This window comes from Jaculus jaculus, chromosome 11 (assembly GCF_020740685.1).
Source record: "Jaculus jaculus isolate mJacJac1 chromosome 11, mJacJac1.mat.Y.cur, whole genome shotgun sequence".
NCBI classification, from domain to species: Eukaryota; Metazoa; Chordata; class Mammalia; order Rodentia; family Dipodidae; genus Jaculus; species Jaculus jaculus.
Genome location: NC_059112.1, coordinates 99,688,168 through 99,711,597, shown reverse-complemented (window position 1 = coordinate 99,711,597; position 23,430 = coordinate 99,688,168). Strand labels below are relative to the sequence as shown.

The 23,430-nt window shown below is 43.3% G+C and overlaps 1 protein-coding gene across 1 annotated transcript in view; it reads right to left on the bottom strand.

Annotated features, from left to right (window-relative positions):
* The window catches only part of Parn (poly(A)-specific ribonuclease), a 178,898-nt gene that overhangs the window by 115,139 nt on the left and 40,329 nt on the right, over positions 1-23,430 (bottom strand). Inside the window, exons 12-18 of the mRNA XM_004652276.3 lie at positions 22,718-22,774; positions 19,592-19,669; positions 13,791-13,834; positions 11,463-11,505; positions 9,935-10,010; positions 6,666-6,776; positions 6,081-6,150 (exon numbers count right to left, since the gene is read on the bottom strand). Coding sequence (XP_004652333.2) covers positions 6,081-6,150; positions 6,666-6,776; positions 9,935-10,010; positions 11,463-11,505; positions 13,791-13,834; positions 19,592-19,669; positions 22,718-22,774 — 479 coding nt within the window. The remainder of the gene's footprint in view (positions 1-6,080; positions 6,151-6,665; positions 6,777-9,934; positions 10,011-11,462; positions 11,506-13,790; positions 13,835-19,591; positions 19,670-22,717; positions 22,775-23,430) is intronic.

The window sequence follows — 23,430 nt, the reverse complement described above, 5'->3', positions numbered from 1 at the left end:
CTGTGTCTGGTTGGGAGGTTCATCCCAGCAGTGTGGAGCTGACTACAACAAACAGTAAAAGTACCAATCTTTTTTTAAATGTTTTATTTATTTATTAGAGAGAGAGAAAGAGAAAGAGGCAGACAGAAAGAGTGAGCACGGGCACACCAGGGCCTCTTGCCACTGCAAACTCCAGATGATACCTTATGCATCTGGCTTTATGGGGCCATCAGGCTTTGCAAGCAAGTGCCTGTAACAGCTGAGCCATCTGTCCACCCCCCAAAAAAAACACATACAAGCCAGGTATGGTGGTGCTTGTCTTAAATCCCAGCATGCAGGAGGCAGAAATAAGAGGATCACTCTGAGTTCAAGGACAGCCTGGGACTACAGTGTGAGTTCTAGGCTACAGTGAGACCCTAACATCAAAAAAAAATTACATAAACAAACAAAGACAAGAAAACCGCATTCTGTTGCCAGCACATGATTGCTTCCCATAAGGAAAAGAAAAACCCTGGTGTGTTTTATTTCAGGCATCATTAAAGGGTCCACTCTCCACTCTACTTAGAATTCTTTAAAAAATAATAATATGTCATTTATTTATTTGAATGTGGCAGACAGAGAGAAAATGATCACGCCACAGCCTCCAGCCACTGGAAAGAAACTCCAGAAGCATGTGCCACCTTGTTTATCTGGCTTCACATGGGTACTGGGGAATCAAACTCGGGTCCTTAGGTTTTGCAGGCAAGCACCTTAATGGCTGAGCCATCTCTTCAGTCTATTGCTTAGGACCCTTTAAATTTTTTTATGTACATTTATTTACTTGACAGAGAGAAAGTATGGGTGTGCCAAGGCATCTTGCCACTGCAACTGTTGGCAAGGCTAACAGGCTTTGCAAGCAAGCACCTTTAATTGATGAGCCACTACTTAAGACGTAGTGTGCCTGTACAACCCCCTGTAAATTCTGACATTAGTTGTCTGGATTGCAAAACTACTTCTAATGCTCCAAACACAGCAATCTTGCTTCCATTAAGTACAGTAACAGCCTTCACCGTGACACAGCACACTAGGAAACAGGAGCGAGCCACAGCCCGCACTCGGCCTGGGCTGCCGCTACACTGCAACTATGTCCACTGCTGCGGTCAGGCTCATATTGCTGCCAGAAAATACCTGACCAAGAGCAGCGTGTGAGGTGGAGGGGTTATTTTGGCTTACAGGCTCGAGGAGAAGCTCCATGATGGCAGGGAAAATGATGGCATGAGGACAGGCTGGACAGCAACCACCTGGTCAGTATGAGATGGACCACAGCAACAGCAGAGTGTGCCAAACACTGGCAAAGGGAAACTGGCTAATACCCATAAGCCTGCCCCCAACAATACTCTGCCTCCAGGAGGTATTAATTCCCAAATCGCCATCAGCTGGAAACCTAGCGTTCAGAATATCTAAGTTTATGGGGGACATCTGAGTCAGACCAGCACATCCACACAGTAATTGTTCTTCAGTATCATGGAAACTAAAAACATGCACCATGCCCCATGAGCACAGCTATTTCTTTTTTAAAATATAGTTTGTTTATTTATTTATTTGAGAGAAAGAAAGAGACAGAGAGAGAGAGAGAAGGAGAGAATGGACATGTCAGGGCCTCTAGCCACTGCAAACAAACTCCAGATGCATGTGCCCCTTTGTGCATCTGGCTTATGTGGGTCTTGGGGAATTGAACCAGGATCCTCTGGCTTTGCAGGTAAACACCTTACATGCTAAGCCCTCTCCAGCCCCTAGCACAGCTACTTCTTTTGTAGGGAGGAGGGGCAGTGCTGAGGAGAGTCTCAGGGTAGCCTCGAACTCAAGGTGATCCTCCTGCCACTACCTCCCAAGTGCAGGAATTAAAAGCATGTGCCCCCCCCCAAAAAAAAAAAAAAAAAAAAAGAGCCAGGCATAGTGGCACACACCTTTAATCCCAGCACTCGAGAGGCAGAGGTAAGAGGATCACCAGTGAGTTCAAAGCACCCTGAGACTACATAGTGAATTTCAGGTCAGCCTGGGCCAGAGAAAGACCCTAACTCGAAAAACAAAAAACAAAACAAAACAAAACAAAAAAAAAGGCATGTGCCACCACACCCAACTCCCCTTCCTCTTCCTAAGAACTAAGGTAAGGGGAAAATAAAGCACCCAAAAAAACCTTCATGAAAGGTCATCTATACAACAGAGTTCAAGATGCCTTACAGAGACTGTTAATAAAATTTAAGACAAAAGTCAGGCTCTGTGTTTTCTGTGGCACAATAAAAGTAAAAGCAGAGAATATTTTTAGCTCTATTGCAGCCTAAATGGATTTGGCCAAAGTACCTTCTCTAAGACTAATTTTCCATGCATTGATTAAAAATGTCCAAGGTTATAAAAGAAAAGAAATTGTTTTCTGATGAGTCTGGAACATAAACACAGAGGACACTGCCCACAGCCATCACCAGCAGCCATCTGAGCCTGACCGCCATGACTGCATTCTTTGATTCCAAGCCTAATTCCAAGAGAATGGCACAATGGCAACCCACAAGATCCCCAGTGGACTTTCTACACAAGTACGGCTTAGCCTTGGAGTACTATTGTTTTGAGATGTCCTCAATAAATATATGACTCAACAAAGCTTCCCAACGGCAGGGCCTCGTGGTACCTGCCTGTAATCCCAGCACTCAGAAGAGTGAGGTAGAAGAATCATGACTTCCAAGTTTAGGAGCTAGAAGATGGCTCAGTGGTAAAGGATTTGCTTACAGAGCCTGGTAAACCAGGTTCAATTCCCAGGCCACTCACATGAGCTGGATGCAAAAAATGGTGCAAACATCTAGTGTAAGACTGAAGCAGCAAGAGGCCCTGGTGTGGCGCCACACACACACACACACACACACACACACAAATGTGAAAATAAAGTGTACTCAAAACGCATAACTGATGCCATCCAATGCCATTTTTCAATAATACAGAGCTGAGCGTGATGGCATGCACCTATACTCCCAGCTATTTTGGAGGCTAAAGTAGAAAAATGAACTGAACTCAGGAGTTCAAGACCAGTGTGGACAACACAGAATAACCCATCTTATCCATGCATTAATTCATGAACACATAAATAATTGACTTATAGACTAGAGGCATAGGTCAATGTAAGTTAAAGCATGTGTTTAGCATTCATGAGGCCCTGGGTTCAACCTTCAACCCCGAGAGAGAGAGAGAAAAGGAAGGGAAGAAGGGTGGGGAGAGCAGAAATAGGTGGGGTTTATTTACCCTCAAGGAATACTTTTTAAAACAAAAGTCCGATGAGAGCAAAACATGCTATTTGATGTACTTAATGGGCAGCATGATGCCCATCCAAATTTATGTCACTTTGGCAAAGGTTGCACTTAGACAAGCCTGGAATAAAAATAAACTGAGGGGTTGGAGAGATGGCTTAGCAGTTAAGGTGTTTGCCTGTAAAGCCAAAGGATCCCAGTTTGACTCTCCAGGACCCACATAAGCCAGATGCACAAGAGGGTGCATGCACCTGGACGTTTGTTTGCAGTGGCTGGAGGCCTTGGCATGCCCATTCTCTCTCTCTCTCTCAAATATATTAAAAAAATAAATAAATAAACTGAGGCTGGGCATGGTGGAGCACGCCTGTAATCCCAGCACTCAGGAGGCAGAGGTAGGAGGATCACCATGAATTTAAGGCCAGCCTCGGATGACAGAGTGAGTTCCAGGTCAGCCTGGGCTAGAGTGAGACCCTACCTCTAAATATTAATCAGTAAACAAATAAATCTTCGGTAAACAAAACTGTTTGCTAAAATCAGCTGGATATTTATATTCAGGGGTAATCTTGAAAAATGCCAAAACTCCAGGTAAAGTCTCATAAATCACATCTGCAAACCAGAAAGACCAGGTCAGTAATGAACAGGAGAGATGATGAAGGAAGCAACAGTAGCTCTTCCTTGTACAGATGGATTAACAACGTGTGACTAGATCCATCCCAGTTACCCCAACACAGAACAAGAACACCATGTTTCATTTCAAATGCTGCTGGAATTGTTTTCCCTTCAAAGGTAAAGAAAATAATTTTTAACACATGAGGAAAAATAGACTAAATTTAATTTGTTTTGTTTGTTTTTTGTGAGAGGTAGGGTCTCACTCTAGCCCAGGCTGACTGGAATTCACTATAGTCAGGGTGGCCTCGAACTCACAGTGATTTTCCTACCTCAGACTTCTCCCGAGTGCTAGGATTAAAGGAGTGCACCACCACATCCGGCTAAAGTCAAATTTTTAGTGGAAAATCATAGAGGATTCCTGATTATGGATCCTCTTAGGTTTCAGCCCCCCGCAAAGACAAGTTGTTCCCATATAAAATGAACTATATATTTCTTCTTTTTTTCCTTCCATCTTCTTCCTCTCCCTCCATTCTTTTTTTCTTTTAAGACATGGTCTCATACTAACTCAGAACTAATCTCATATTGAAGGTGATGGTCCTAGCTCAGCCTCCAGAGTACTGGTTGTCTTTTTCACAGTTTCTTTCTTTAAAAGAATATATATATATATATATATATATATATATATATATATATATATATATATACATATATTATATATATTACATATTACATATATATATATATATTCTTTTTATTTATTTATTTATTTGGTTTTTAAAGGTAGGATCTCACTCTAGCCCAGGCTGACCTGGGTAGTCTCAGGATGGCCTTGAACTCACAGCAATCCTTCTACCTCTGCCTCCCAGTGCTGGGATTAAAGGCGCGGGCCACCCCGCCGGCTCTCCCCTCCTTCCCCTGATATGCGCATGTGTGAGGAGTACACACAACTAGGTGCATGTGTACCCTCCTCAACTGCTCTTCCACTACTTCCTGGAAATGGAATCTCACTGAACCCTGAGTTGCCTTTCTTTGTTGGTCAGATTGGCCCAGCTTCTTCTTTTTTTTTTTTGTCAGTATATCTAATAAATTATTTCCCAAAAGGTCAATTTCTATTTTCAAAAGCAATCTGGGAGCTCCCTGCACCGGACAGTGTGTGGGCGGGCGCGGCAGTGTGGAATTCTGCTTCTCTTTTGCAGATGGGAGCGAGAGGGAGGAGATAGCGACCCAGCGTACTTCACCCTGGCCCCAGCTGAAACCACAGAGGAACTGGGAACTGAGCAACAGTGCTGCTTTCTTGGTGAACCTGATATCAGCACCCAACACCTACCAGAGGCTCCTTAGAGCCCATCACTAAAGCAGACTTAAAATGCACCCAACATGGCTCAGGGAATTTTGCAGAAGAGGGGTTGGAAAGATTGTTAGAGCCACAGGTTGGGACATTTTGCACAGAGACATTGCCTCTCCTCTGTAACTGACTGCTGCCCCCATAATGCAAGACCCACAATCCCCATGGCATTGACCTGCATCCTCAATGAGGAGGGCCTCTTTGGAAAAGAGGCAGGGAGGAGGGAAAGGATGGTACCAACATGTGTTGTTTACATACTATGTATGTCCATATCTAATAAAAATAAGTGTTTTTTAAAAAAAGGCAGAAAGGGCTGGAGAGATGGCTTAGCAGTTAAGGTGTTTGCCTACAAAACCAAAAGACCCTGGTTTGATTCCCCAGGACACACATTAGCCAGATGCACAAGGACATCTGAAGTTCATTTGCAGTGGCTGGAGGCCCTGGCGCACCCATTCATATCTCCCCACCTTTCTGTCAAATAAGTAAATAAAAATAATTTTTTAAAAAAAGAGTACGAGAATCTTATATTTAAAAAAAAAAAAGATAAGAAAGAAAATCTGGGGCTGGAGAGATGGCTTAGCAGTTAAGATGCTTACCTGCGAAGCCTAAGGTCTCAGGTTCTATTTCCTAGTACCCATGAAAACCAGATAAACATGGTGGTGCATGCATCTGGAGTTTGTTTGCAGTGGCTGGAGGCCCTGACACACCCATTCTCTGTCTCTCTCTCTCTCTCTAATAAATAAGTAAATAAATAAAAATCTGATTTACTAAATATAGTACTTGATCTAAAGGTGTACTACAGCCCCTAGTAACCCCAAGTTGCTGCATTCATCCACAGTAAGAGAACTAGGCATTGGGACCCTCTGATTACTTACTTGTTAAAAAAGGGTTCAATGAGTTGTGATCTGGCAGACACACAGGGTTTCGGAGGACTAAGACAAGAACCTAAGGAAGAAATGAAGCAGGATGTTATGCAGTCGGACTGGAAGCACAAGCAGAAACACAGTCACTCAACGGACGGTTCAGCAAGGGTGAACGGCACTCTCACAAGACAAGCGCCACTGTGTCGCTCCCTGCCCACGTTCTCCAGCTCCTCCCTCAGAGCCCTCTTACTTCTAACTGGGTAAGCGGATCCTGGAAAAACAGACACACATCACACTTCAGACTGAATGCCCATCACACCTTCCCCACTTCTATGGGGAAGTCTAATCCCCAGCGTGATGGTTTATGGAAGTGAGCTACTTGATGCTGTCCACCATGTAAGGATACACAAGAACACAGCTGTCCGCAAACCTGGAGGCAGGTTTCATCAGGCACCAGGTCTGTCAGCACCTTAACCTCGGACTTCCCAGTCTCCAGAACCATGAGAAATCCCTAAACCCTAAACCCTCTAGTCTACAGTGATCTCCCACGAGGCTGAGACAGAAAGGATCCACCTCAGTGGACAGATGAGAACCTACCTAGATAGTCTGCCATGGAGATGAAGCACAGGCCTGTGATGTACGCATCATAGCCAGCCTCGTGCAGCTGTTCCGAAGAAGTGTCGTAACTTGGAAAGCCTTCTGCACTTTCTAAAGAGACAAAAAGGAAGAAAAACATATCTCAGGACATCATAAAACACAAAAACCAATAAGCACAATGCCCTTTGTGTCCTTTAATTACATAACTGTCACTAAAAATGAGGGCTTTGGTTCAGAACAGTTTCCTTATCAAAGCTCAGCGTGGGTTCTCAGTTGACACTGGGAACTGTTATTTGCACTCCTGTGTTGCTTGTCCTGTGATGTCTCCTCCAGTGCTGGCTTTCCAGGGCTAAGGACATGAAAATCTTCCCCATACATGCAGGACTCTTACACCTGTGATCGCAACACTTAGAAGGCTGAAGCAGGAATATCACTCCAAGTCTGGGGGCAGCCAAGACTACAGAATGAGTTCAAGGACAGTCTGGGCTACAGAGTGAGACACTGTCCTTAAAAAATAAAATAAGGCCAGGCGTGCTGGCGCACGCCTTTAATCCCAACACTTGGGAGGCAGAGGTAGGAGGATCGCCGTGAGTTCGAGGCCACCCTGAGACTACATAGTGAATTCCAGGTCAGCCTGAGCTAGAGTGAGACCCTACCTCAAAAACCAAAAAATAAAATAAAATAACATAAAATAACATAACATAACATAACATAACATAAAAAATAAAATAAAATAAAATAAAATAAATAAAATAAAATAAAATGAAGAGCCAGGCATAGTGGCACAGACCTTTAATCCCAGCACTCGGGAGGCAGAGGTAAGAGAATCGCCATGAATCTGAGGCCACCCTGAGAATACAGAGTGAATTTCAGGTCAGCCTAGGCTAGAGTGAGACCCTACCTCAAAAAAACAAAAATAAATAAATAAATAAATAAATAAACAAAATTAGGGGCTGGAGAGATGGCTTAGTAGTAAAAGCATTTGCCTGCAAAGCCAAAGAACCTTGGTTCAATTCCCCAGGACCCATGTAAGCCAGATGCACAAGGACACATGCATCTGGAGTTCATTTGCAGTGGCTGGAAGCCCTGGCACGCCCATTCTCTCTCTTTCTCTCTCTCTCTCTCAAATAAATAAATAAATATTCTTTTTTTCTTTTTCTTTTTTTTTTTTTTCCGAGGTAGGGTCTCACTCTGGTCCAGGCTGACCTGGAATTCACTATGTAGTCTCAGGGTGGCCTTGAACTCATGGCGATCCTCCTACCTCTGCCTCCCGAGCGCTGGGATTAAAGGCGTGTGCCACCACGCCCGGCTTAAGTAAATATTCTTTAAAAATTAAATTAAAAGTGCAACAGGACTTGAGAGTCACACTGTCTGAATCTCAGCTCCATCACATACATGCTCATGATACTGGCCAAGTCACTTCAATGCTGAGCCTCCAGCCTTAAAATAGGACAAGATAATCAAACTTTTCTCATCAGGCTTTTGGCAGCATGAAATAACATTAAAGCTCTGACCAAGTGCTTGGCCTGTGATACCTGCTCATCATTATTATCTATCAACATATCAGGCAACTCAAAGTCAGTCCTGCCCTTGACTATGTTATGTGCCCAAGGTTAGAGATCCAAAGGGAACAGCACACACAACTCCAAAATAGGTCAGAACTTGCTGTAATTCTGCCCTTAGGTCATGGGGTGTCTGCATTGCAAAGTCATTTTATAACATGATGCTACAATCACAGTGATATACAGAGATGCTAAGAGCATGACATCTGAAAATGACCTACTTTCAAATACATCCTCTACCAGAGACATCAGAAATACATATGGAAATAATAGGTAAAACTCTTGCTCACGAATAATAATTTCCTAGAATCATTCTGAAGACAAGTGTCAGGAAAGCCACAACAACACATATTCCAAAGCATGAATGGAAGAATGATTTAATGGCAAGAGTTGTTTTTTTAATGAATGCAAGTATTATTTTTAACATTTTTTTTGTTTACTTTTATTATTTATTTGAGAGCAACAGAGAAAGAGGGAGACAGAGAGAGAGAGAGAATGGGCGCGCCAGGGCTTTCAGCCACTGCAAACGGACTCCAGATGTGGCTAACGTGGGTCCTGGGGAATCGAGCCTCGAACCAGGGTCCTTAGGCTTCACAGGCAAGTACTTAACCAGTAAGCCATCTCTCCAGCCTGCAAGAATTGTTTTGATGCCAATACAATGCTCTTTGAGGAAGAATTTTTTAACCTCCTTGAGTGTTAACTCTTAGACTGGAAGCTTTGTAAGAAAGTCTCTTAGCAATAATGAAGCTCACTACTCCCAAAATCAATCATTCCATTATATTGTCACACACAAAGTCTGAGCTTCCTTCCCCCCGCCCCTCTGTTTAAGTCCTTTCTTGGACAATTACCCAGAAAGGGAAACAAACACCCACAATCACGGCTACTTTAATACTTCCTATTATCGATATTTGAGCCACTGGGGATATTACTCATGTCTTTAGAAGTCTATAGGCCACAGCCAGTAGAATACTAGCTACAGTGTCAGCAGCACAGTGACATTAAAAGGACCATGGACATAGTACTCCATATGTAACACAAGGGTGATGGCCACATGTGGCCAGCTAACAAGAAGCATACCTCTTGACCACCAGTTTTCCTCAACAGCGCTGTCTCTCCCTCAACCAGCACAGCATGATATAGGTACAGGCTCTCCTTGAATCTCATCAGCAAGCCCAGCCCTTCAGCTCTTCTCAGGCAGAGAGTGTATTTTCCTTCCCCCCTAATGACAAGTCACCAACTCTTTATTTCTGCTTCAACCATGCAGCATATGAAAGGACACATCAAGTTTTGGGGGAACGCCAAGCATTAGGAAATGAAAACCTTGAGGCTTAGCCGGGCGTGGTGGCACACGCCTTTAGTCCCAGCACTCGGGAGACAGAGATAGGAGGATCGCCATGAGTTCAAGGCCACCCTGAGACTACAGAGTTAATTCCAGGTGAGCCTGGACCAGAGTGAGACTCTACCTCAAAAAAAAACAAAACAAAAAAAAAACTTGGGGTTTTAATTGCCAAACTTCTCAATGAACACCTACCTGACTCTATTAAGACAAAATAAATGTGAAATCAGAACATCTTCCTTATTCAGAAAACAGTACGTTAACTTGACCAAAGTCTATAAATACACAATATGCTTCCACAGCCATATCACCTCTCTTCTACAAACTGTAAATTACCAGAGTAGGGTGCTTCTCAGATTTAATATTCTTACCAACATTAGGGGTACTGAAAGGTGTCTCTTTTAGCCGCTTTTCCAATTCCGCAAGGGATGTGTTGTTAATGATATCCTGCAAACCAGAAAGCAGAGAATTGTGACGTTCCATCATCTCTGAGCAACCAACACCTGTGTTAAGGAGCGCCCCTTCAAGATATGCTGGGGGAAAGCATCTCATACTGCCCCCTGGTGTCTGTCCAAGGAAAGAAAGTCATCTTTTATTTCACACCAAAGAGAAGCAGCAAGTCTAATGTTCACTTCACAAAACGTACAGCCAAATGAAAGGTTTCTACAGACAGTATAAAAGCCTACAGATGTAGCAGGCCTATAATCCCAGCTATTTGGGAGGACCACGACTTTGAGGCTAACTTGGGCACAACAGTAAGACCACATCACCAAAGGGGAACGAGGGAGAATAAAGCCCCTGCAATTTCCTCAGATGGGGATGCAGTGGCACCATGCACTGTCCTGCATGTGGCTCATTCGAGTGCATAAAGTCCTTCCCAAAGTGCCAAATCATTCTACATGCACTTGAACCTTCTACTTAGAAAATATATCCAAAATATATAAAATAAGCCAGGCAATGGCTCACACCTTTAAAGTTCCAGGTCAACTTGAGCTAGACAGAATGAAACCATGCCTCAAAAAAAATTATATATGTATATATAATACATACTTCCATATGCATAATAATGAAAAGAATATGGAGGAAGGACAAACTGGATGCATGCATAACCCACTGAAAACTATAAACTATCAGGACTGGTGAGATTGCTCAATGGTTAAAGGCACATGCTTGCAAAGCCTGCCATCCTAGGGTTTAATTCCCCAACCTTCTATGTAAAACCATACCCCAAAGGTGGCAGCAGACTCAAAAGGCACAAGTGTCTGGCATTCTGCTTGCAGTGGCAAGAGGCCCTGGCAAGCCCCCGCCCACACACACACAAATTTTTATTTAAAAAGCCAAATGCAAAAATGTAAGTTAAAACCACATTTGGTGGTGCACACTTGACATCCCGCCCTGAGGAACCTCATGACAGGGAGGATCAGAAGTCTAAAACCAACTTAGACTACAGAGGAAAAACTTGACTCAGGAAAAAAAAATACATAGATAGTAATTAAGCAAACATTTTGTATTTTAAAGTTTAAATCCAAGTAAAGAGGGGAAATAAAAAACACAATTCTATCACCGAAAGACAACTATCACATTTTGATACATTTCTCTTCTTTTCCATGTATCTTTTCCTTGTATCTGGAATTACATTATTTAAATAGACCAGAATTTCAAGGCTATTATGTAGCAATTCAGAGAATGTCAGAACAGAGCCAGGTGTGGTAGCGTCTGGCCACAATTCCAGCACTTAGGAGGTGGAAGCAGGAGGATCAGGACCTCAAGGTCATTCTTAGCTACATAAGTAGGTACAAGGCCAGCCATGGATAAGAGAAACCCTATCTCAAAAGGGAAAAAAAGAAAAAAAAAACTCTAAATATGACCTATCAGTAATAATGTAGATTTAAATAATACCTTAAAAGGTTGTGTGCTGGCCATCAATTTAGTATCCAAGAGCCTAAAAACAAAAGAAATTTCAATAAGGTAAACAAAACATTTATCAAAAATACCCAAAATGTCTTTTACCCAAATGCAAAAAAAAACTTAAAATATTTCTCAGATAAAATTCACACATACTTAAAATATGAAATATTTGAAACATGCTTAATTCTGAGAACACTTAAAGCGGGCAGACGAGCGGAGCACAGGAGCAGGTGGGAAGCCAGCTCAAGCAGCCGGCGGCGGCTCTTCGGCGCGGGCCCCACCACCGGCAGCCCGCGCGCCAGCACGGCACAGGAGCAGCTCCAGATGTGTCTGCGGCTCACAGCGTGTGCGCCGCACCGGTCCTGAGGGCTTGGTAAGCCCTCTCCCACGCCTTTAAATGGTCCTAACTGCTGCAAGTTCCCATCTAATACTACTGCTCTGGTCTGCACAACAGAAATTCTTACAACTGCTGCCATTTTCTACTGTGAAAGGTAATCTTCATTGTCAAAGTGACTATATCTGGAACTGAGGACAGAAGACCCAGTGCCGTGACCGTGGACACCACTATCGGGCACAAGGAGAAGTGAAGAAGGGGATCTCTAGCAACACAACCTTTTTTTCCTATTAATTATGAACTTTATTTCCCTTGGGTCATACTCATATCCCCTTTTTCCCATCACCATTCCACTAAGGGCTCTCCTCAGAGGGGCTATTGGTATTCACTCTGTGGTCATGAATGCATCAGTCATTCTCTTTTGGGGGACAGTGCCTCAGGATACTTCTTCCCACCTGTATCCACACAGTTCTTACTGAGGACAGTGTGCTCTCAGTTGGACATGTCAACAGTTAAAAGGTAAGTCTCGGGCTGGAGAGATGGCTTAGCAGTTAAGCGCTTGCCTGTGAAGCCTAAGGACCCCGGTTCAAGGCTCAGTTCCCCAGGTCCCACGTTAGCCAGGTGCACAAGGGGGCACACATGTCTGGAGTTCGTTTGCAGAGGCTGGAAGCCCTGGAGCGCCCATTCTCTCTCTCTCCCTCTATCTGTCTTTCTCCCTGTGTCTGTCGCTCTCAAATAAATAAATAAAAATGAACAAAAAATATTTTTTTTTAAAAAAAGGTTTAAGTCTCACATGCATGAGAGACCAGTGTCACAGGAACCTTCACCAGCCCTATAGACAAGATATAGGATAACAAGGGTGGAGAGATGGCTTAGCAATTAAGACACTTGCCTGCAAAAATGTAAAGACCCAGGTTTGATTCCCCAGTGCCCACATAAACCAGATGAACAAGGTGGCGATGTGGCTAGTTTGTTTGCAATAGCTAGAAGCTCTGGTGCATCCATTCCCTCTCTCTATCTTGCTTTTCTCTCTCTCAAATAAATAAAAAAATAAAATAAAATATTTTTTGTTTTTATTTTTATTTAGTTATCTGAGAACAATAGACAAAGAGAGAATGGGTGTGCCATGGCCTCCAGATGCACGCACCCCCTTATGCATCTGGCTAACATGGGTCCTGGGGAATCAAACCTCAAACCAGGGTCCTTAGGCTTCACAGGCAAGCATTTAACTGCTAAGCCATCGCTCCAGCCCTAAAATATTTTTTTAAAAGACACAGGAGGGCTGGAGCGATGGCTTAGTGGTTAAGGTGCTTGCCTGCAAGCCAAAGAACTCAGGCTCAATTCCCCAGGACCCATGAAAGACAGGTACACAAGGCGGCACATGTATTTGGAGTTTGCAGTGCCTGAAGGCTCTGGTGCACCCATTCTCTCTCTCTCAAATAAAATAAATAGATTTTTAAAATATATATATACTATAAGATATATAATATAATGTATATATTTTATATATGTTTTATATATTTATAATATATAAATATATATATAAATAAAATATAAATATATATATATATGTTTATATATATATAAAAACATAGAGGATAACCAAAAAGGACTCACTATCTACATTCATTCAGCTCAAATTCTGGTTTTTGAGCCAGGTGAGATGACACACACCTTTAATCCCAGCACTTGGAAGGCAGAGGTAGGAGGATCAGCATGAATTTGAGGCCACCCTGAGACTACATAGTGTATTCCAGGTCAGCCTGGGCTAGAGCAAGACCCTACCTTGAAAAAGAAAAAAGTAAACAAGAAAAATTGATCTTTAATTGGCTGACAAAAGCAGTCATAAATTTAAATGGCCAATTATCACAAAGTTGCAGATACTAAATCTATGAAACCATTCCCCAGTTTATATAAACTGCCTGTTTTTCCTGCATATGTCTCAGTGATTGTTTAAAATGAAAGAAGTTCTTAAGAAAGCCTACCTGGGGAAGACGCATGTTGTCACCTCCTTAAACTCGTTCAAATCCTAAAAGTCAAGAGAATGACTCGTTACAGTTTTCCTAGCACATCCATAGCACTAAAAACATCGATAAGGGCTGAAAAGATGGCTTAGTAGTTAAGGTCCTTGCTTGCAAAGCCACAGGTCACAGGTTTTACCCCCAATACCCACATAAAGCCAGATGCACAAGGTGGTGCATTCATCCGGAATTTGTCTACAGTGGCTAGAGGCCCTGGTGTGCCCATTCTATCTCTCTATCTGCCTCTCTCTCTCTCAAATAAATATTATTTTAAAAAGCACACATAAGCAGCTCAGATTCTTACCTACTGTCTCAAACATTAACCATCAAGCCTCACACAGGCCTTATGCTAAACTACAAAAATCTACTTTTAATTAGTAATTACTTTTAAACATACTTGTATTTATTTATTCACACGCGAGAGAAAAAGTGAGCATGGGAACACCAGGGCCTCTTGCCACTGCAAATAAACTCCAGATGCATGTGTCACTTTGGGCATCTGGCTTCACATGGATAGTGAGGAATTGAACTCAGGCCAGCAGGCTTTGCAAGCGACACCTTTAACCACTGAGCCAATTCCCCAGCCCTAGTTAATAATTACTTTCTTTAAAAAAAATTCTTCCCAATCCTCACTCATTGGGAACTATATGACTTGATAATTAATCTCTGCAAAATCAAAGTATTAGATGGCTAAAATAAGAGAGTTACCTCAAGAAAAGTTCCAGTAACAGACAACAACTTCTCATCATAATGACATTAGCAGTGTCATTAAATGGTTACGAGAAATGGACACAGTGTAAACTAGCTAATACCTCTAGTGAGACCACCTTTAAACGTTAGTTAAAACAGCCATTAAACACAGACATTTCCATATACATATGATTCCAACTCCACGTGCTCAGGAAATTACTAAAGTGGTACTAATAGCAAGTGCCTAAATTACACTATGCATTTCCCAAGTTTATTTTGATCAGGAAGTCTAGAGCAGAAATGAGAATACTCTAATTTTGAATTAACTCATTTACATACATAATTGCCATGCTAGACTGGGTAGTCACACTCCTGACCCTTTGTAAACCACACTTCTCTTCAGCATTATTCATGCTTTTATCAAGCTGCCATTTCCAATTAGCTTTCCAAGCTGTAAATACAGGCTGTATTTAGCTAGCCTGAAATACACAAGAGCCTTTTCAGTGGCTGTCATTAAATCAATGGACAATGCATGAACACATGGCTTCAAGGCTATGTCAAACAAAAGTGCAGTAATGACTGTTGTTAATCTCTCAAGACCACAATGACAACATGTTACAAGCATGAGAAAAGTAGAAATAAGGCTACCTCTAAGACAAACAGACAGAGAGCTCCAGGCCAATACCTTCTACAAGGTCATGCTCACTTACCAAGAAGTCACATAAAGACTTTCTCGTAAGGTAGTTCCAAGATACAGATTTGTTACTCTTAACCCGTTAAAAACATAATGCCAAGCTGGGTGTGGTGGTACACACCTTTAATCCCAGCACTTGGGAGGCAGAGGTAGGAGGATCACTGTGAGTTCAAGGACACCTTGAGACTATATATGATTTCCATGTCAGCCTGGGCTAGAGTGAAATCCTACCTTGAAAAACAAAAATAAAAACAAGCTGGAGAGATGGCTTAGTGGTTAAGGAGCTTGCCTACAAAGCCAAAGGACCCAAATAAACCAGATGAACAAGGGGGTACACGCATCTGGAGTTCGTTTGCAATGGCTGGAAGTCCTGACGTGCCCATTCTCTCCCTCCCTCCCTCCCTCCCTCCCCCCTCCCTCCCTCCCTCCCTCTCTCCCTCTCTCTCTCTCTCTCTCTCTCTCTCTCTCTCTCTCTCTGCCTATTTCTGTATGTCTCTTTCTCTCTGATAAATAAAAATAAAATATCAAATAAATAAAATTAGCCAGGCATGGTGGTACACACCTTTAATCCCAGCACTTGGGAGGCAGAGGTAGAAGGATTGCCATAAGTTCGAGGCCACCCTGAGACTACATAGTGAATGCCAGTTCTGCCTGGGCTCGAATGAGACTCTACCTCACAAAAACCAAAAATAAATAAAATTTTACAAATAAAAACATGATGCCAGTTCATGTAAAAGTTATACTATGTTACATGGACTTTTTTTTCCCCGTTATTCTCCTCGTTTCTTCCAAGGTAAACAGAATAAAACTGTTTCTCCTGCTGACAATATCAGAACATATAATTGAATAAACTGCCCTGGTTGCTTTGGTATTAAGCAAGATAAAACTGCTTACCCTAAGTCCCCACCACTGTATACAAATCACCTGCAGGACTCCATACAACATGCTCCCTCCAGACACAAAATGGCCTGGATATCCATAGCTTCACAATGCCTGATACTACCTGCATAAGACCATCATAAGAGGAGGAAAAGATCAAGACATCAAAAGTAAAAGAGAGACTGATTGAGATGGGGAAGGGGTATGATGGACAGTGGAGATTCAAAGGGGTAAGTGGGGGGAGGGAGGGTATCACCATGGGGTATTTTTTATAATCATGGAAGTTGTTAAAAAAAAAAATCACCTGCTTTCCACTAGAATCTTACACTAGCCTCAGTCAAGTTCACATTTATTAAGTGCTCACCACAAAGTGCTTCGACAATGACGTCTAGCTTCCTAGGAGCAATCACCTAGACAGGGTCATATAGTATAAATAGGGTAACACTTGTGTATCAGAGAGGTACAAGGTTTGTGGAACTGAGGAAGTACAGAATGTGTGGGGGCAAGCAGCAGGCAGGGAAGCCTGGTGGCATAAGCAGGCCCTGGGCGGGGCAGGTGAAGCTGCAGGCCGCAAACTCGGGAAAGCCACGGCAGCACATTGGCTGAAGCTGTGCCAAACCACAGACGTGGGCAGACACAGCACTCCTGGGGAGCCCGTCAGCCAGCCAGGTGGGACAAGGGGAATAACAAGTGGATGACCATACCATACAACACACGAGTGTGGTGGCACACACCTTAAATCGTAGCACTTGGGAGGCAGAGGTGGGAGGATCGCTGTGAGTTCAGGGCCACTCTGAGACTACATAGTGAAATCCAGGTCAGCCTGGGCTAGAACAAGACTCTACCTCAGAAAAACAAAAACGAAATTAAAAATTAAAAAAGACCCAGCTGCATGCAAAACAAAGAATGAGTGGCATCTGAGAACCTGCAGCAGGGTTAGTGAACAGCACCATAAATCAGGAGACCCCAAAGCCAGCCATCCGAAAACTCATTCATCAAATCAACATGTAACATGTCCTATGTGCGAAGCCTGTTTGGTAGCCACAGCATCTAATGCAGGGTTAAATATGCTTCCCTCTGTCCTTCTTGATAGCTCCACTGCTTTGAAGTCAAGCCAGGAGCTGCTCCTCCAGTCTGTTTGGCCAGTAAGAAAAGAGTGGTCTGAAATCAATGTTATAAATCTCGGGCCATCACACTGAGCTGACTTAAGCAGCCATGACGCCTCGGCACCACGGAGGGGGTCACTCGAGTGTAAAGGTGCAGAACTAAGACCCGGGAGCAGCAGGCCGGACGCGCTCTCGGGTGAGCCAGGCCGTGAGCTTCCGAGGGAGCGATCCAACGTGAGGAGAGCTTGCAGGTTCGTGAACTGGACCAACCGCCCAGCGCAGAGGCAACAAAAGATTATTCCAAACTGGTAGCAGTTCAAAACAGGGGTTGGGCCCGGCAAAGGGGCATACACCTGTAATCCCAGCACTTGGGATAAAAAAAGAGTTCCAGGTCATCCTCAGCTATATATTGAGTTCAAGGTCAGACTGGGTTGCATGAGACCCTGTCTCAAAAAGTAAGACAAAATAAATTTTAAAAAGCAGGGGTTGGAAAATGATGGCCTACAGCCCAAACTTGGGCCACTATCTATTTTTTTAATTAAAATTGATGCAACAGAGCCATGTACTCACGTACTGTCTGGTCGTTTGGGGCTGTGACGGCATTTGAGAGTTGTCACAAGCGTGACACAACCTGGAAAGCCCAAAGTGTTGTACTATGTGGCCCTTTATGGAAAAAATTGGCCAACCTATAGTGCAAAGTACAAGATGAATGTTAAAGGAAGACATGGAATCTAGCAGGTACTTTGCTGAAGTCCAGGTGAGAAATAAGGCTACTTGTGAGAGAATGAGAAAAACGTGGGCAACAGACCACATGGAGATGGTATCAAGACCCGCAGAGGAAAACCCCTAGAAGACAGGAAAACCAGAGCTGGAGCTCGAGGAAAGTCAAAGCCAGAAAAAATGAATTTGCATGGAAACAACAGAAGACAGTAAAAATTAAAAATCTGGACTCAGACTGGAGAGATGGCTTAGTGGTTAAGGCACTTGCCTACAAAGCAAAAGGACCCAGGTTTGATTCTCCAGGACCCATGTAAGCCAGATACACAAGGTGGTTCATGTGTCTGGAGTTCATTTACAGCGGTGAAGGCTCTGGAATGCCCAATCTCTCTCCCTCCCCCACCCCGAAATAAATAAATATATAATATGGTTTTTCTCTTTTGGCTATTTTACCTCTCCTGAACTTCCAGGTCTGCTCTGGTAAACCCCTTGTCTTGGCCCCGCTGGGCTGAGATGGGGGGAGGGAACCACTATTCCCACTTGGGCTCTCTACCCCCTCCTGCCTTCCACTTCACAAGAGCTCTCTGAACTTCCTCCTCTTTTCTTTTCTTAATCTAATAAAGTTTCTCTAAACCTTAAAAAAATAAATAAAGCTCTTGGGCTGGAGAGATGGCTCAGTGGGTAAAACACTTGCTGAGCAACATGGAGTTATGTGAGTTCAGATCCAAGAGCCCACATAAACAATGGAAGCCATGGCAGGCTGCTGTAATCCCAGTACACCTATGGTGAGAAGAGAGATGGAGTCAGAATTTCCTAGAAGTTCATGATAGGAGCGATGAGCAAGGGACCCTGACTCAAATGAAACAGGAAGTGAGGTCCAGCTTCAAAGTTGTCCTCTGACCTCCACATGTGCGTGGGGGTAGACCTGTACCTGCACCCATGCATGCACACACACACACACCCCAAATAAAAAGAAATGTACACCTCTCATTTGTGATAAATAAATCCTAAATGACTCTCAGCCTGTAGGCTAGCCAGGGAACAGTGCCGAGTCCAGCATGAAATGTAACCTAGACCTGAAAGACCAGAGCCGAGAAGATGCTGGTGTCTGTGCTGAAGTAGTGACAATGGGAGAGAGCACCCAAGACCAACAGACAGAAAATCCAGGAGGGAGGCGGACAGTGACAGGGACAGTGAGGTGCAGCCATGTTCCACAGGAAGCAAGAGCAAGCAAAGAGGCCAAAGGCCCTTGTGCTTTGCACTTAGATGACCTGTTCCAAGGGTAAAGAAGATACCACTGAGGTCCCCTGAGTCCCTCGGGGCAGCAACTCAGCAGGAGGCACTCAGGATCTCTGGGGCTGACTCGTTTCCACGGGCACTGCCTTTTTAGTGGCCCCAGACATCTAACTTCAGCAGCACCAAACCAGCAGGCCACACCTGTGGCCTACCCTACCCCACCCAGCACTAAATGAGTAAACCACAAGCATCAAGCAAAGAAACAAACATTTACCCTGGCTCTAGCAATGGCACATGACTAAGGAGCCCTTAAAATAGCTTATGTGCACAACCTTGTCAGAAGTGGACAAACAAGCATGTGTCTGAGAAGACATGCACAAGGCAGCAAAGCACAGACCATCTTCTCCATAAAGCGCGGTGCACGCTGACGCTGAGCCACTTACCACAGGCAGAGGGCAGTAGAACTGATGGACTGTATGCATGACATCCAAGAGCATATTGTGTCCGATAACAAGCTTGCCCTAGAGAAAGGTTAGAAGGTTAAGAAGAACACTTCAGATTCCAACAGGATTTTGCACTTGCTTTTATTCATTTAAAATACACACACACACACACACACACACACACACACACACACGCCAGGTGTGGTGGCGCACGCTTTTAATCCCAGCACTTGGGAAGCAGAGGTAGGATGATCTCTGTGAATTCCGAGGCCAGCCTGAGGCTACACAGTGAATTCCAGGTCAGCCTGAACTACAGTTAGACTCTACCTTGGAAAACCAAAAAATAAAAAATAAAAAAAAATAAAAATATATATATATGTATATACACATACACACACACACACACACACATACATATATATATATGGCTAGAGACATGGCTTAGCACTTAAAGCGCTTGCCTGCAAAGCCAAAGGACCCAAGTTCAATTCCCAGGACCCATGTAAGCCAGATGCACAAGGTGGTGCATGTGTCGAGTTCGTTTACAGTAGCTAGGCCCTGATGTACCCATTCTCTCTCTCTCTCTCTCTCTCTCCCTCCCTCCCTATCTCAAATAAATAAATAAAATCTTTAAAAATTAACATACATACATAAGTTTGGGCTGGCTTTATTTTCTTGTTCAATATTTATTTTGGTGCGGAGTGCATGTGTGCACGCGTGTGCATATGTAGGAGGGCATATGCGCTCCACAGGCATTTGTATGACGGTCAGAGGACAACTTTCAGACGTCAGCACCTTCCTCTACCTTGCTTGAAGACAACGTCTCTTATTCTTATTGTTCACCCCTACATTTATCAGGCTAGCTGGTCCATGAGCTTCTGAACCATGGCTTCCAACTTTTATGCAGGGTCTGGTAACCTAACTTAGGTCCTCAGGCTTGTATGACATGTGTTTTGTCCACTGAACCATATTCCCAACACCAGCTGGCTTCATTTCTCTGGAATGTTCAGTGCAAAATCAAACGCCCCCATGATTGGAGGAATGGGAAGTTCTTGATGGGTTTCTTCGACGGAAGGAAGTTGATACTGCTATTTGAAGACAGTATCCCATGTAGCCGGGCATGGTGGTGCATGTTTTCAGTCCCAGCACTCAGGAGACAGAGGTAGGAGGACCACCATGAGTTTGAAGCCACCCTGAGACTACACAGTGAATTCCAGGTCAGCCTGGGCTAGAGCAAAACCCTACCTTGAAAAATGAAAAAAAAAGGTCCCATAAGAACCCAGGCTAGTTTACAACTCACTGTGTAGTCCAGGCATGCCTCAAACGTACACTCCTCCTGCTTTCAGCCTCTGAAACGCTGAGGTAGCAGGTGTGCACCACTATGCTGGTTCTAAGTAATTTTTTCATATTTTTATTAATCAAAAATTGGAAGTAGGTTATTTTGAGAAGTGTCTTGCTAGTTTTCCCAGGCTGGCCCTGAACACCTGTAATAATGTGAAAGTCCTGCCTCAGCCGCATGAATAGCTAGGAGTTTGAAGTATACTTCCTGCGCTTGACTAAAAGGAGTAAAATATTGACTCAAGCCCTCTTCTCTTACTGCTTTTAACTTATTGTTTTAGTATTTTATTTATTTATGAAAGAGTCAAATAGACAGATAATGGGCACATCAGGCCCTCCTGCTGCTACAAATGAACGACAGAGACTTCTGCCACTTTTTGCATTTGGCTTACATGGGTGGCTTGGGAACTGAACACCAGACAAGCAGGCTTTGCAAGCAAATGCCTTCAACCGCTAAGCCATCATTCTAGCACTGTGAACTATTCTTCATAGGAAAGATGCCACAGAGGTATAGAGCAAGTGAAGATTATGTTAATGCGTGCAAGCTAAACAAACATCACAACTCTGGAATGTTAAATTACTGTGCTAGCTACAAGAGAGCTCCACATTAACAGACAGCCCATAGCTGTGTTACACAGCCAACCTGGGTCAAACCAGCCATGCTGCTGAAGGGTTCCAGCTCAGGGGGAGCAGCCTGGGCAGGTGTGGCAAGAGCCTCCACTCGGCTTTTCTGCTCCCTGCAATCTTAGTAGCTGCAGAAGAGCCTGGCACCTTTGTTCCTCCTCAGGTTCACTCAACTTTGTGCTCTGCTGTTTACAGGTAGCCTGCGCTCTTCTTTTACAAGGCTCTTTAATTTGTGCTTATCCACAAGCGAAGAGAGTGATGTGCCTCCCCAGCTATGGATCTCTGAGAGAATCTCCATGGCCTTGATGTTCCTCTGATGCAAAGCTCAGCGTCTAACAGAAAAGATGCCTTCTACCACACCCACAAGATTCCAGGCAAGTTTCTGAGCAGGGCAGGTTTATCAATGCATAATGTGGATACTTTCAGAATGGAAGCAAAGAAACATGATAGCCATAGAATTCTCTAACACATTTATACAAACAGCAAACACAGTTTTAAAGCTTACATAATATTATTTAGTTATTTTATGTGTGTGTGTGTGTGTGTGTGTATTCAATTACAGTTATATAAAAAGTCAACATAGGCATAATTATTTTTATTCTCTGGAATATTCTACATAGAGAATAACATACCTTCGGTCAAATATCTGATTGCTTCTCCTCATAGAATTTAGTCTATAATTCCACTTAAGGTTTTTGTTTTGTTTTGTTAATTTTATTTACTTATTTGAGAGAGAGGGAGAGTATGGGTGCACCAGGGCCTCTTGCCACTGCAAATGAACTCCAGATGTATGTGCCACTTTGTGCATCTGGCTTTACATACATACTAGGGAATCCAGCAGGCTTTGCAAACAAACAAGTTAAACCACTGAGCCATCTCCCCAGCCCCTACTCAAGGGTTCTAAGAATTATAAAGCTATGTTCCTGTAGCCAAAAAAGGTTGCTGGAGGATAGCATAATCCTCTATGTATTTTCATAAAACAGGATTTCTGAAAAATGGTTTAGATATAATTCGGTAGTTACATCTCCATGCAGCTCTAACCTCTTCCTCCACACCATGTGAGCATTCTAAGAGACCAATGATTCTGAGATAGATATTAGATACATCTCCCTAAATAAGATGTTTAGCCATTCAATGAGAAAACAAAAACTATGGTTTACTTACCGAATTAGAAATGGCATGGATGACTCTTGAAAATCCCACAGCATCATTCAGCTCCTCCTAAAAAATATTATATACATATATATGTGTGTGCATAAGTATATATATAAAGACACACTATTTTCCTTATTTGAAAGAACTAAAACATGTTATAGCTTGGATGTCATCAGTACATCTAAAATGATCTTCATATATAATCTTCTCTTAAGAAAGCAAACACAGAGCAAATTACTCATCAGCTACTGAAGTAACAATGGCCAAAGTTTACCCATCACTTTTCATAATTTCTTAAAATTTCCAAGTCAGTCAAGGTGTTTAAAAAAAAAAAAAAAACAGACAGGTGTGGAGGCACATGCTTTTTTTTTTTTATTCATTTATTTGAGAGCGACAGACACAGAGAGAAATTCAGATAGAGGGAGAGAGAGAGAGAATGGTCGCGCCAGGGCTTCCAGCCTCTGCAAACGAACTCCAGACGCGTGCGCCCCCTTGTGCATCTGGCTAACGTGGGACCTGGGGAACCAAGCCTCGAACCAGGGTCTTTAGGCTTCACAGGCAAGCGCTTAACCACTAAGCCATCTCTCCAGCCCGGCACATGCTTTTAATCCCAGCAGAGGCAGAAGTAGGAGGATTGCTATGAGTTCGAGGCCACCCTGAGATTACATAGTCAATTCCAGGTCAGCCTGGACAATAGGAAACCTTACATTGAAAAGCCAAAA